We start from the raw sequence: 12854 nt of genomic DNA, 5'->3' as shown, positions 1-12854 counted from the left end.
AGGAACTTCTTTACTTTGAGGGTAGTGGAGCACTGGAACAGGCTGCCCAGAGAGGTGGTGGAGTCTCCCACTCTGGAGACATCCCAAACCCGCCTGGACGCCGTCCTGTGCAACGTGCTGTAGGTGCCCCTGCTCTGGCAGGGGGGGGTGGACTGGATGATCTCCAGAGGTCCCTTCCAACCCTGACCAGTCTGTGATTCTGTGAATTCATGCTGTGACTGCAGGGAGGAGGTGGCCTTCATTTATTAGCACATCTTTTCACGCGGAGACAAGGAAAGAAGGGACTCATGACAAGGGAAGGAATAAGGTTACCGGAAATTTCAAGCTCAGAAGCGTTTTATCTGGTGTAACTTTCTTGTAGTAGTTTGGCACCGAGCTTAAACGTGCAGCTTTAAAACACTCCAGATGGGTCTGCGGGTTCACGCCGCTGTGTTACGGTACCTTGCAGGACAGAGGTAGAGGCGGAGGCCATCAGGAAAACGCTGTACATAATGTTTAGTTATTTAGCGGTTTGGTTTTTTTCCTCAGCTCGGGCTCTCTCCGCGTGTCATCCAGCGGGATTGCCAAATTGGGATTTTATTTTTTTTTTATTTTATTTTTTTTTCCTGATCTTTGTGCCATAGTCTAAAGACATGACCGGGAAGAACGCTCTCACACGGAACTAGGCTTCTGAATTTCCCATGCCCCTTACCTTGGGTTTCACGATTACCCGCCTGTGAGAGCAGCCGCAAGCTCAGCAAACCAGTTCAGGTACCCGGCTGACTGGGGGAGGCGGGAGGCTGCATCGGGGCCTGAAGGTAACTTTAGTAACGTCTCCAAAACTTTAGCTTTTTTTTTTTTTTAGGATGCCGGCTCCCATGGTAGCAGGCTTTATATAGTTTACATACCTGTAACAATTTATGATTATTTTACTGTTGGTTGAAAAGCTTGGGAAACCAACGTGCAGATACACTGTCTGATCTGAAAAAGAATTAAGCCGGTTTCCGTATTAATACAGAGGGTGGTAAAAATCTACAAGAATCAAGAGGAATTATCATTTAAACATAAGGAGTTAAAAGGGAAAAAAAAAAAAAAAAAAAGGAGGTAATAAGCAGCCAAAATGGGGAAAAAAAGCTGAAATGGATTTCTTACGCTTATTCCATATTGTATAAACATACACCATTTCGGATAGACGCGTAGAAATTCATAAATGAATGCTGTATGTATACTTCTTTTGTCTGCTCTTAGGAGTGAAGCAGATCCAGTGATTGGTGAGTCCCCAAATGAACTGTAACGATCAACAGAGTTGTCCTCAGGTAGATGATACAGAGAGAGATTATCTGACTCCAGAGAGGAAGGGAGGCGATACGGATATATATTATTATAAATATGCTTAGCCCTATTTTGGGTAATTCTGACTCGCATCATTCTCTACCTCCGCAGCCTTTCCCAACGCTACCTGCTCCAGCCTCACTCTGTAACAGACAAGTTAGAAATTTAATTATTTCCGTAGTTACAGATTACCTTAACATTTGAGAATTTTGCTGTATTTATGTTTGTAGAATTTTATCTTGCTCAGCGTGGTGCATTCAGTGTAAAAGTACGTTCCTGACCAGAACTAGAATGACTCATCTCTTTTCGTGACATGTTGATTACCAGATGTTGCAGGTGTATACAAATAACGCAGAAGAACTAACTCAGTTCGTAATAACAAAAGCCATTTTAAGAATAAAAAGTTGGTGGCACAGCCCATCACGTCTCAGTCTGAGACGAGGTTCACAGAGGGTCACAGAATGGTTCAGGTTGGAAAGGACCTTGAAGATCATCGAGTTCCAACCCCCCTGCCATGGGCAGGGACACCTCCCACCAGCCCAGGTTGCCCAAGGCCACCTCCAGCCTGGCCTTCAACACCTCCAGGGATGGGGCCTCAACAACCTCTCTGGGCAACCTGTCCCAGTGCCTCACCACCCTCAGAGTGAACAACTTCTTCCTAATGTTTAATCTAAACCTGCCCTCTTCCAGTTTACAGCCATTCCCCCTCATCCTGTCACTCCATGCCCCAGTAAAAAGTCCTTCCTCCGCTCTCCTGTAGGCCCCCTCGTCTTCTGCTGCCCCCTTGTCCACGCAGCCAACCTTCTCTTTGGAGAAGGCAATCAGACTGGGTCAGACCCCCCTCGACCTACTGGCCACACTCTTCCTAATGTTTAATCTAAACCTGCCCTCTTCCAGTTTATAGCCATTCCCCCTCGTCCTGTCACTCCATGCCCCAGTAAAAAGTCCCTCCCCAGCTCTCCTGGAGCCCCTTTAGGCACTGGAAGGCGGCAATAAGATCTCCCCAGAGCCTTCTCTTCTCCAGGCTGAACAGCCCCAACTCCCTCAGCCTCTCCTCATCGCAGAGGTGCTCCAGCCCTCGGATCATCCCGGTGGCTCTCCTCTGGACACCCTCCAGCAGGTCCATGTCCTTCTTATGTTGGGGACTCCAGAGCTGGAGGCAGTACTCCAGGTGGGGTCTCACCAGAGTGGAGTAGAGGGGCAGAATCCCCCCCTCGCCCTGCTGGCCACGCTTCTTCTGATGCAGCCCAGGATGCGGTTGGCCTTCGGGGCTGCGATGGCGCGTTGCCGGCTCAGGCTGAGCTTCTGGTCAATCAGCCCCCCCAGGTGTTAGATGTTGCGTTGTATCGTCGAATTGCCCGGTGCTAGACTTGCAGTGGAAGTCACAATCCCAAATGAAGCAGTAGGTTCCCTCTTCCGGGCATCGGAACGGGCACCTGAGACTTCCAGGAGCCGACAGGCTGCACAGAGCACCGCCTACGTCGTACGTTCACCCTGTCATCGCCATTGCCGAGAGAGACAGGAAACGCCTCTTTTATGAATATACCGGAATAAACGAGGACTTCCCTGTGAGCCGCGTTCCTACCTCCCTGGTATTACCGGACTTAAGTGACCACACTTGGTACCAGAAGTGAATGTACTATTTTTTAGGGTTTTTTTTTTTTTTTTTTAGTTAACTAGACTTTGGTGTTTAGATACTAAAAGATAAAATGGATATTCTATCAATGGCAGCGGTACTCACATGTTGGAATTTAGTGCCCGAATCCCCTCTGTAACTGTAGTCCCAACATTCTGGAAAAACAATCATTTATCATAGGACAGAGACTTCTTAAACAAACTTCAAACGAATGAGGAGAACGTATCAAAAAATCAGCATTGAAACAGGAATATAGTATACACAGTAGGTAAGTTATTAAATAGCGTAGCAGAACCCACCCATCTTTAAAAGACTTTTCTACTTGATTGTAATGAAAATAAGCCACCATTGATTACGGTCAGTTACCCCGGAAGAGTCGTAGAAATTAGCGGAAAACAAAATGAAGGTCTTTCAGTTTAAAACCGTTGCCCCTTCTTCTGTCACTGCGGACCCTACGAAAAAGTCTGTCCCCATCTCTCTTATAGGGCTCCTTTAAGTATTGAAGGTACTACAATAAGGTCTCCCCTTTTTCGCCTTCTCTTCTCCAGGCTGAACCCCCAACTCTCCCAGCAGAGGGGCTCCAGCCCTCCCAGCATCTCGGTGGCCTCCTCTGGCCCCGCTCCAACAGCTCCGTCTCCTTCTGCTGTTGGGACCCCCCGAGCTGGAGGCAGCACTGCAGGGGGGTCTCCCCAGAGCAGAGCAGAGCGCAGCAGAGGGGCACAGTCCCCCCTCGCCCTGCTGGCCACGCTGCTGGGGATGCAGCCCGGGATGCCGGGGGCTCGCTGGGCTTCCGGCGCACGTTGCCGGCTCCTGGCCAGCTTTTCCCCCCCCCGGCACCCCCGAGCCCTTCTCGGCAGGGCTGCTCTCCATCCCTCCATCCCCAGCCTGTGCCGGGACCGGGGGCTGCCCCCACCCCGCAGCAGGACCCCGCGCTTGGCCTGGTTGAACTTCACGAGGTTCGCACGTGCCCTGAATATGTCTGAGTACATCTAAAGGCCCTGAATAGTCTGTACGTGTCTAAATACATTCAAGTATCAGAATGTTGCGGTTTCCTGTAATTTTTTTTTGCAAGAATTCAAATGAGGAATATGAACTGACAGTATTGATTGGTCTCATGGTATGGGAGCACGCAGTGCTGTGCCCGTGTCCGGTAAGACTGGAAGGCAAAGGGATTAGATTCTCTTTCCTGTTGGTTTGTCCAGAGGAAAGCGGTACGTCGTTCCATGCAATGAATAAAGCATTTCCCTGTCAAACGCCCGTTCTATTTTGCCCTCACTTGCTGTTACCGGCTCGATTAGGGAGCCGATGAGACGAGCTGTACTTCACCTGGTGAGACCACTTCCATATTCACTGCTCATGTTGTTGGGAGGACTTCAATATCGGAAGACTCTGCAGTGCAGATTGACTTATGGTTCCATAGGCCTGGGAGTAACTGCCCATCGATGCTCTTGGATCACCGGCAGCTCCCGTGTTTGCAGTAATCTGGAACATCTTTTTGCTGGACTTCAGAAGGGGATGAACATCTTTGCTGTGAAACTGCGTATTTCTTGGATTCTGTGCAAGAAAGAAAAGCCGAGATGGTTCGTAACCTGTAATCAGCTTTCTAAAATACAATTAAGGAACACACATTTTGCTTCATCCGGGGATTAGGACCGATTGTGAATATTATACGAATAATAAACAAAACATCATAGGCTGTTTTGTAAGGTCAAGAATAGGATGGTGTCGTGGTTTGGCCTCAGCCAGCAACAAAGAACCACACAGTCGCTCACGCAACTCCCACAGCCGTGGAAGAAAGAATCATCAGGGCAAAACTCGTGGGTTAAAATAACGCAATTTAACAGAACAGCAAAAGGAAAAAGATGAAAACGCGATTACAGTACCGTCGCGATGTGCACCGACCCGACCCGCACCGCCGCAGCCCACCCCCAAGTGGCGACTGCTCTCCTCGACCAGCTAGCGCCTCTTATAGCCCGGTCATGGGTCACGTGGTATGGAATACCTGCCCCCTGCCGGCTCCGGGGGAGATTAACCCCATCCCTGCCGGAACCAGGACAGATGGTGAGAATGATGTTAGGGAGAAGAGCTGAAGAATGGGTGTATCAAGAATGACCTAGTGGCAACGGAGCAAGATACGACAAACTAATCCTGCACTGGAGCCGAAGTCCAAAGGCCTGTGCGGCTGGGACCTTGTTCTCAACAGCAGCGAATGCTTTAAATAAATGTACCAAAGACAGATCATCATCATGATTCCTCAGTATATCACAGAATCATAGAGTTGTCTGGGTTGGAAGAGACCCTGGGGATCATCGAGTCCAACCATCCGCCCTCCTCTACAAAGTTCTCCCCTACACCACATCCCCCCCTAACACCGTATATCCTCCCAGTATGTTCTACCAATCAAGCGGCTCGGGGACCTTCTGAGTTGGAAGCTGCAGATGGATGCTGTGACTATCAGCCCCCATGAGGAAAAGTTAATAATACATTTATACATTACAGTACATAACACGTTACAATACATTTGAATCTGCGGCTCTTTCACTGCAGGTTATGCTTTGTGAACCTCTGTAGTTAACCGAAGGGCAAGAGTTTCCACTCCTTCTTGCGGCACTGGCTGCTGTTACCCCAGCCATCGCAGGAGTCGTTCCTGGTCAAATGGCTGAGAACAAGAGTTTCGTGAGCCTGAGAGGATACTGAAAACGAACGCAGACGGAACGCAGAGTGAACCGGACTGTCAGAACTTTTCAGGTCCTGCTGAGTCTGAATGAGAAATGGAAAAGTCAACATTCACTTAACAGAAGATCAGCCCCAATGCTGATGACCTTCTCTGTCTCTGACGCTAGCCAGTATTAGCCCCTCAGGGAACAAATACAAAGCACAGGGCACGTGTAGGGTGATCTCCCCTCCCTAGGGGTGGACCTGCTGGGAAGTAGCTCTGAGGAGAAGGATTTGGGGGTCCTGGTAGATAGTAAATTGTCCATGAGCCAGCAGTGTGCCCTTGCTGCCAAAAAGGCCAACGGAATCCTGGGCTGCGTAGGGAAGAGTGTGACCAGTAGGTGGAGGGAGGTCATTCTCCCCCTCTACTCGGCACTGGTGAGGCCACAACTGGAATGCTGTGTCCGGGTTTGGGCTCCCCAGTTCAAGAGGGACAGGGAACTGCTGGAGAGAGTCCAGTGAAGGGCAACCAAGATGACTGAGGGATTGGAGCATCTCCCGTGTGAGGAGAGGCTGAGAGCGCTGGGACTCTTTAGCCTGGAGAGGAGAAGGCTGAGGGGAGACCTTATTATGGCATACAACTATCTAAAGGGGGGGTTGGAGGAGGATGGAGCCAGACTCTTCTCGGTGGTTCCCAGTGACAGGACGAGGGGCAGTGGGCACAAGTTGGAGCAGAGGAAGTTCCGTTCCAACAGAGGGAAGAACTTCTTTACGGTTGGGGTGACAGAGCGCTGGCACAGGCTGCCCAGGGGGTGGGGGAGTCCCTTCTCCGGAGGTTTTCAAGACCCGCCTGGATGCAGTCCTGAGCGATGTGCTCTGGGCAGTCCCACTGTAGCAGGGGAGTGGGACTGGGTGAGCTCTGGAGGTCCCTTCCAGCTCTGAAAATTCTGTGTGTGATTATGCTTTTCCAGCAAAGCAACAGAAAGTTGGTCACAATTACCTAAAGATTCTTCAAAGCGCATTGTTCATGTGTACAACTACACATACAAACAATGGTCCCACAGTTGCTCCGCACTTGTGGAATAAAGGATTCCTCTCACTCTCGAAACATTTTCAGTGGGATTCCAAAGCAGAGGGACTGAAAGACGGCGTGCGAGTGCGCGTGTGGACAGACTTGGCAGTTTCTGGCAATCGTATCTTCTTTTAGCAGTTTGTCATACCTCTTTTCGTATCAATCACAACAGTAAGAAGAGATCCAGTAGGAAGAAGCTCGACTCTTAACAGTGTCTGTAGCTTGTTTCTAGCTTGAAACGGTTCAGATCATTCAGAGCTGTGTTCAAAGAAATAATCTGCTCTAAGGTAAACGTGATATTGCACGCTGACGCGGAGCAGGTGATCCCACTCCACTCATCTTTAATGGTGGTGTCTGTCAGGAGTCCCTTCACACAACTGTGCTCACCATACATTTTGAATGTTTTGGAGCTCCAGCGCATAGACACTCAAAATATTCTTTTGTGGGGATGTGAGGAAGTCCCACGACAAACAAGTCAATCTTTAGTGTCACAAAAAAGGTAACCCGTGGTGCCTCACTCCATATTCTTCCTCTGCCATAAGCTTCCTCTGATCGCGTGGTGTTGGCTAGACTCTCCTGGAGCTGGTGAGCAGACAACTAGCTCAGGGAAAAGAAAAAGCAGGGGCAAGGAGGTCATTTAAGAACCTAATGCGGATAACAACTTTTACAAGGAAGCGTGGCCAAGGACAGGGAAGAGGCAGGAGCGGAGAGGACAGGACTGAAACCTTCACTGTTCAACAACAGTAATCCACCAGGTTGGTTCTAGAGATAGCGCGAATTCTTCAGCTCAGTTTGGGACACCCGACAGTCTCAATCTGGTTAAAAAAGAATTTGCTGCCTTTGGACAGGACAAGCCATCACTGAAGATGGTGTAAAAGCAACTTATCTGTGGTTCTCAAAGTCAAAGGGAGGTTTTGATGCTGCCGACAATCGGAACAGTGTGATAATCTGAAAAGGTGTTCAAACGCTCGCTTGTCTGACGTGATAAAACCGAAAGCAGAATGGAATCCAAAATCGGTCTGTCGTCTCGAAAAAGGGCAGTGGAAAAGATGTCATACATCTCAGCACCTCTAGAAAGACGTTGCATTAAAAACTCAAGATGGGAAAAAGAAGTCGAGGCAAAAAATCTGCAGAGATATTTTTACTTTTCTTTTTGATTACGGTTCGCTGACATATACGATCCATTACAACTAATCTATGTGAAGAAAATACCGCCAATGAGGCAGAGACCTAGATTTACAAAAAGGGCTGTGTTACTCCATGTTCTCTGAAGTACCTAATTCCCCCACTTAAATTCAACGGTCATTCACAGAACTCCCGCATAGCCCTATGGGCACCAAAATCCTCCCGCTACTCAAGACGCATGTGATAGGGTTTTTTGAAAGACTGGGGTTAGACTCAAAACTCCAGGAGAAAGGCAGCGTTCGTAAACCTAGACTAGCTGAAGATGGTTGGACACGACGATCTCAAAGGTCCCTTCCAACCTAGACAACCCTGTGATTCCGCGATTCCATCTGCCAGAGATGTAAGGGTTAAGCCACAGCTATGCCCTTGGCGTTTCCTGGTGATGACTATAGATGGTCTTCCTCTCATCTCTGCCTCCTGCACAGAACTTAATTCGGGGTCGTTAGGAGACAAAACGCCTGAAAATGTCGGTATGGCAACACTGAAGGCTGCAATATGCAAGTTCCTATATGAATCTTCCCTACATTAGAGACAAGCTATGCCTAGTTATTTCCCCTGCTAGCAGAAACTCTAGTTAGCACACTCTTCAGCTCTCTGGTAATGGGAATCACAGAATCACAGAATTTTCAGAGCTGGAAGGGACCTCCAGAGCTCACCCAGTCCCACCCCCCTGCTAAAGCAGGACTGCCCAGAGCACATCGCTCAGGACTGCATCCAGGCGGGTCTTGAAAACCTCCAGAGAGGGACTCCCCCACCCCCTGGGCAGCCTGTGCCAGCGCTCTGTCACCCCAACCGTAAAGAAGTTCTTCCCTCTGTTGGAACGGAACTTCCTCTGCTCCAACTCGTGCCCATTGCCCTTCATCTTGTCACTGGGAACCACCGAGAAGAGTCTGGCTCCATCCTCCTGCAACCCCCCCTTTAGATACGTGTATGCCATAATAAGGTCTCCCCTCAGCCTTCTCCTCTCCAGGCTAAAGAGTCCCAGCGCTCTCAGCCTCTCCTCATACGGGAGATGCTCCAATCCCTCAGTCATCTTGGTTGCCCTTTGCTGGACTCTCTCCAGCAGTTCCCTGTCCCTCTTGAACTGGGGAGCCCAAAACTGGACGCAGTATTCCAGTTGTGGCCGCACCAGTGCCGAGTAGAGGGGGAGAATGACCTCCCTCCACCTACTGGTGACACTCTTCCCTACGCAGCCCAGGATTCCGTTGGCCTTTTTGGCAACAAGGGCACACTGCTGGCTCAGAACATACTCTGTACAAACCCAATCAAACTAGATTACCGCTACCATTTGACTGACACTACATAGAAGCACCAAAACTGCAGCGTATATCTTTGGCATAAGTAATTTTAACTGGTTGGACTGGTTGGACTCGATGATCCCAAGGCTCTCTTCCAACCTAGACAATTCTATGATTCTAGGATTATTATTAATTTAGTCACTTGCAGAGCAATATGTCTTGCCTGACGTTTAAGTATCTTTACAAAGTTGCAAATTAAGATATTTCGTGTCTATATGAACAGGTTGCCCAGAGAGGTTGTTGAGGCCCCATCCCTGGAGGTGTTCAAGGCCAGGCTGGAGGTGGCCTTGGGCAACCTGGGCTGGTGGGAGGTGTCCCTGCCCGTGGCAGGGGGGTTGGAACCCGATGAGCTTCAAGTTCTTTCCAACCTAAACCGTTCTGTGATTCTATCATTCTACATAAATTTAGTCCATGACAAGTTGAGGGTTTGTTTGGGTTTTTCTGGTAGGACTGCTACTCACATTATAAAGGTTCTGTACGCTCGTAGGAGGTAGCCGAGCGTTTGCATTTGCCCATGTGATTTGTCTCCCCAGTTTCCTATTGTTGGAGATTCTGGTCTGTTGAGGTGGTGGTATAGAACAGTTCCTGATGACAGCACCGGAATTTGCCTTACCTGCAGAAGAAAAAAGACGAGAGAGAGGAAAATCATGAGGACACACAACACGCTGACTGAACATAAAAACTGAGTCAGCCCCTCACACCTCTCTTCATCTCACAAACAAAACAAAAAATATTCAGAATAAAATTAGAATGTCGTAGCAAACAAAACCAGTACAAAAAAGGGCATGGGAAAAGATACCAGCAGTAGAGAAGCAAAGAGAAAACAGAAAGGAACACGGGGTCCAGACTGAGGCAGGAAAGGGCCAAAGCGAATGTCATACACTCAAAACTCATTCAACAGTGTTTCGTTCTTATGCCGTTTTCCTCCTACACTTTCCCCCTCTCATTTTGCCGTGTAAATTCCCCTTATTTCTTTTTCCCCACTCCATCTTTTCCCTTCTTTCTTCCCCATAATAGTGCCTCACGGTGAATCACATCCCAGCGTAGGAGGGTAGTACCTACTCTGAACAGCAGCGTGTGTTATGGGATTGTATATCACATTGATCTTCGTTCTCTGACATAAATCTTCACTCTGGTCGGATACTTCTGGCTGGACAGCAGTTGTAGTTCCAGCACGCACATGCGAAGTTTTTAGAAGAGGTGGTGGTGTTTCTCTCGGGCCTTTCCCGGTAGGTAAAGTCGCAGAACTGGAATTTGGAAGAAGCGGCCGGGATTCAGACTGACTCAGCTGAATGTTTTCCTTCCACGCGCGCTCCTTTGGATGGCTATTTAATTTCTTTTCAAGGATCATCTACAGAAAGGAGAAGTTGATCAGGCTTAGCACAGCTGCGCAGCAGAGCAGAGGAAAAAAACATAGAAAAAAAAAAGGGAAAGCCTTACAAATAACTGCAGTTCATTTCACAGGATAGGTCACAAGCATAATTTTAAAATTAATTTAGGGTTGGAAAGAAGATAGCAATAATATTCTCAATGAAAAGAAAGAATAGGCCGAAGCATTAAGAAAAAGGATTGGTTGAACCGGCAACGTGAACATATCCTGAGGGAGAACACCACTAAACAAAATGGGCGTTAGCCTTGGAAAAGGCAGAATCTATATGCCCAAAAGGTTAACGCTATGTTGTTTCTTACCATCCCGTTCTAGACCTTTGCAAAGCTGATTTTTTTATTGGTCAAAGCACCATTCATTCCAGCTAATTCATAATTATTTCTCACCTTCCTCTACGTGCGATTCTTTAGTAAAAGAATCCTTGCCAAGGTTTTGGGTCTTGGGGCAGACAAGCTGCTCTCAACTTCCTGTAATCAGAGTCATCCCAAATTTGACACTCTATCAGTAAGATTATTCCAAATTATTCCCTTGTTTCTGAGCCTTGCACCTCGACGATCTGTGACCGCTCTACTGACATTTCGAATATCTTTTCTACCTGTGCCAGTAGTCACTTTACTAACTCATCTGCTCATAACTCCTAACGCTTTATCACAGTAGAGTTTGTTTTCTTCTATTAAAGGCCTTAAAAGAAATTTTCAGTAGGTTGAACTTTTAAAATTAAGTGTTATTTTTTCTTTCTCAAATTTTAATTGCTGTTAATAGAAGCAATAGCACGCTTTCTCTCTCTGGGAAGCTGGACAACCTCATCAGTCTTTCTCAGTCTCGGATTTTCTGTTCTCTAAGCTTCCTTTTCAATCTTCTCTTCCCACTACGATTCTTTCCAATGCCTGTTTTACTACAGCTACATTCCAACTCCTGCTCTTCTCACCATCTGCTAGTTCCTTTGCCTCATAACACGGCATTTACATCGTTGGGACCTGGGCAGGCTGGAGAGGTGGGCCCGTGCCAACCTCATGCAGTTCAACAAGACCAAGGGCAAGGTCCTACAGCTGGGTCAGGGCAATCCCAAGCACAACTCCAGGCTGGGTGGGGAACGGCTGGAGAGCAGCCCTGAGGAGAAGACCCTGGGGGTGCTGATTGACCAGAAGCTCAGCCTGAGCCGGCAATGTGCCATCGCAGCCCAGAAGGCCAACCACATCCTGGGCTGCATCAAAAGAAGTGTGGCCAGCAGGGCGAGGGAGGTGATCCTGCCCCTCTACTCCACTCTGGTGAGACCCCACCTGGAGTACTGCCTCCAGCTCTGGAGTCCCCAACATCAGGAGGACATGGACCTGCTGGAGCGTGTCCAGAGGAGAGCCACGAGGATGCTGCGAGGGCTGGAGCACCTCTGCGATGAGGAGAGGCTGAGAGAGTTGGGGCTGTTCAGCCTGGAGAAGAGAAGGCTCCGGGGAGACCTTATTGCCGCCTTCCAGTGCCTAAAGGGGCTCCAGGAGAGCTGGGGAGGGACTTTTTACTGGGGCATGGAGTGACAGGACGAGGGGGAATGGCTATAAACTGGAAGAGGGCAGGTTTAGATTAAACATTAGGAAGAAGTTTTTCACTCTGAGGGTGGTGAGGCACTGGAACAGGTTGTCCAGAGAGGTTGTTGAGGCCCCATCCCTGGAGGTGTTCAAGGCCAGGCTGGAGGTGGCCTTGGGCAACCTGGTCTGGTGGGAGGTGTCCCTGCCCATGGCAGGGGGGTTGGAACTCAATGATCTTCGAGGTCCTTTCCAACCTAAACCATTCTGTGATTCTATGATTCTATGAGTAGACTTCCACCTTGCTCAGCCAGAGAAGGGAGCAGGATGAGGCTGTTGGTGCCATCTATGTTTGTGAGAGCGCTCCGAGTGCCTGCTTGTGATCCCTGTGGCCAGCGATGCTGGACCCAGGGACATGGAGTGGCAGCAGCCTCACCTCTCTTGGACTGTTGGATGCAGCATATTATACTTTCCTCTAACTCAGCCTTTCTCAGAAATCATGCTTTACAGGCTTTACTTCTCCCAGTGGGAATCCAGACTTAAAGGCCTCTCAAAAATTACAACAGTGTGGAACTGACTGATAGGAAACACTAGGACGTAACGGTAAGGACGTATGGAAAGCCTAGGGGAACGCAAATAGAAGAAAATTACAGAATTCGGTACCTCATATAATTTATTTCGATATTCTCCCACAGACAGCTGGATATCATCACCCAAAGGAAGAATCACATCATAATCCAGAGAGGGCTCCCTGGCAGGACAGTGAAACCTAAGACGATAACAAGACATAACG

At 48.6% G+C, this 12854-nt stretch overlaps 1 protein-coding gene across 1 annotated transcript in view; it reads right to left on the bottom strand.

Moving 5' to 3' along the window:
* Nucleotides 1-4294: 4294 nt before the first annotated feature.
* The window catches only part of MAPK15 (mitogen-activated protein kinase 15), a 28957-nt gene continuing 20397 nt past the window's right edge, over nt 4295-12854 (bottom strand). The window contains exons 10-13 of the mRNA XM_009895484.1: nt 12725-12830; nt 10220-10508; nt 9619-9770; nt 4295-4501 (exon numbers count right to left, since the gene is read on the bottom strand). Coding sequence (XP_009893786.1) covers nt 4295-4501; nt 9619-9770; nt 10220-10508; nt 12725-12830 — 754 coding nt within the window. The remainder of the gene's footprint in view (nt 4502-9618; nt 9771-10219; nt 10509-12724; nt 12831-12854) is intronic.

Source organism: Charadrius vociferus, unplaced genomic scaffold (assembly GCF_000708025.1).
Source record: "Charadrius vociferus isolate BGI_N301 unplaced genomic scaffold, ASM70802v2 scaffold461, whole genome shotgun sequence".
NCBI lineage: Eukaryota > Metazoa > Chordata > Aves > Charadriiformes > Charadriidae > Charadrius > Charadrius vociferus.
The sequence above is the reverse complement of the archived record's forward strand: the minus strand, read 5'-3'. Positions and strand labels throughout refer to the sequence as shown.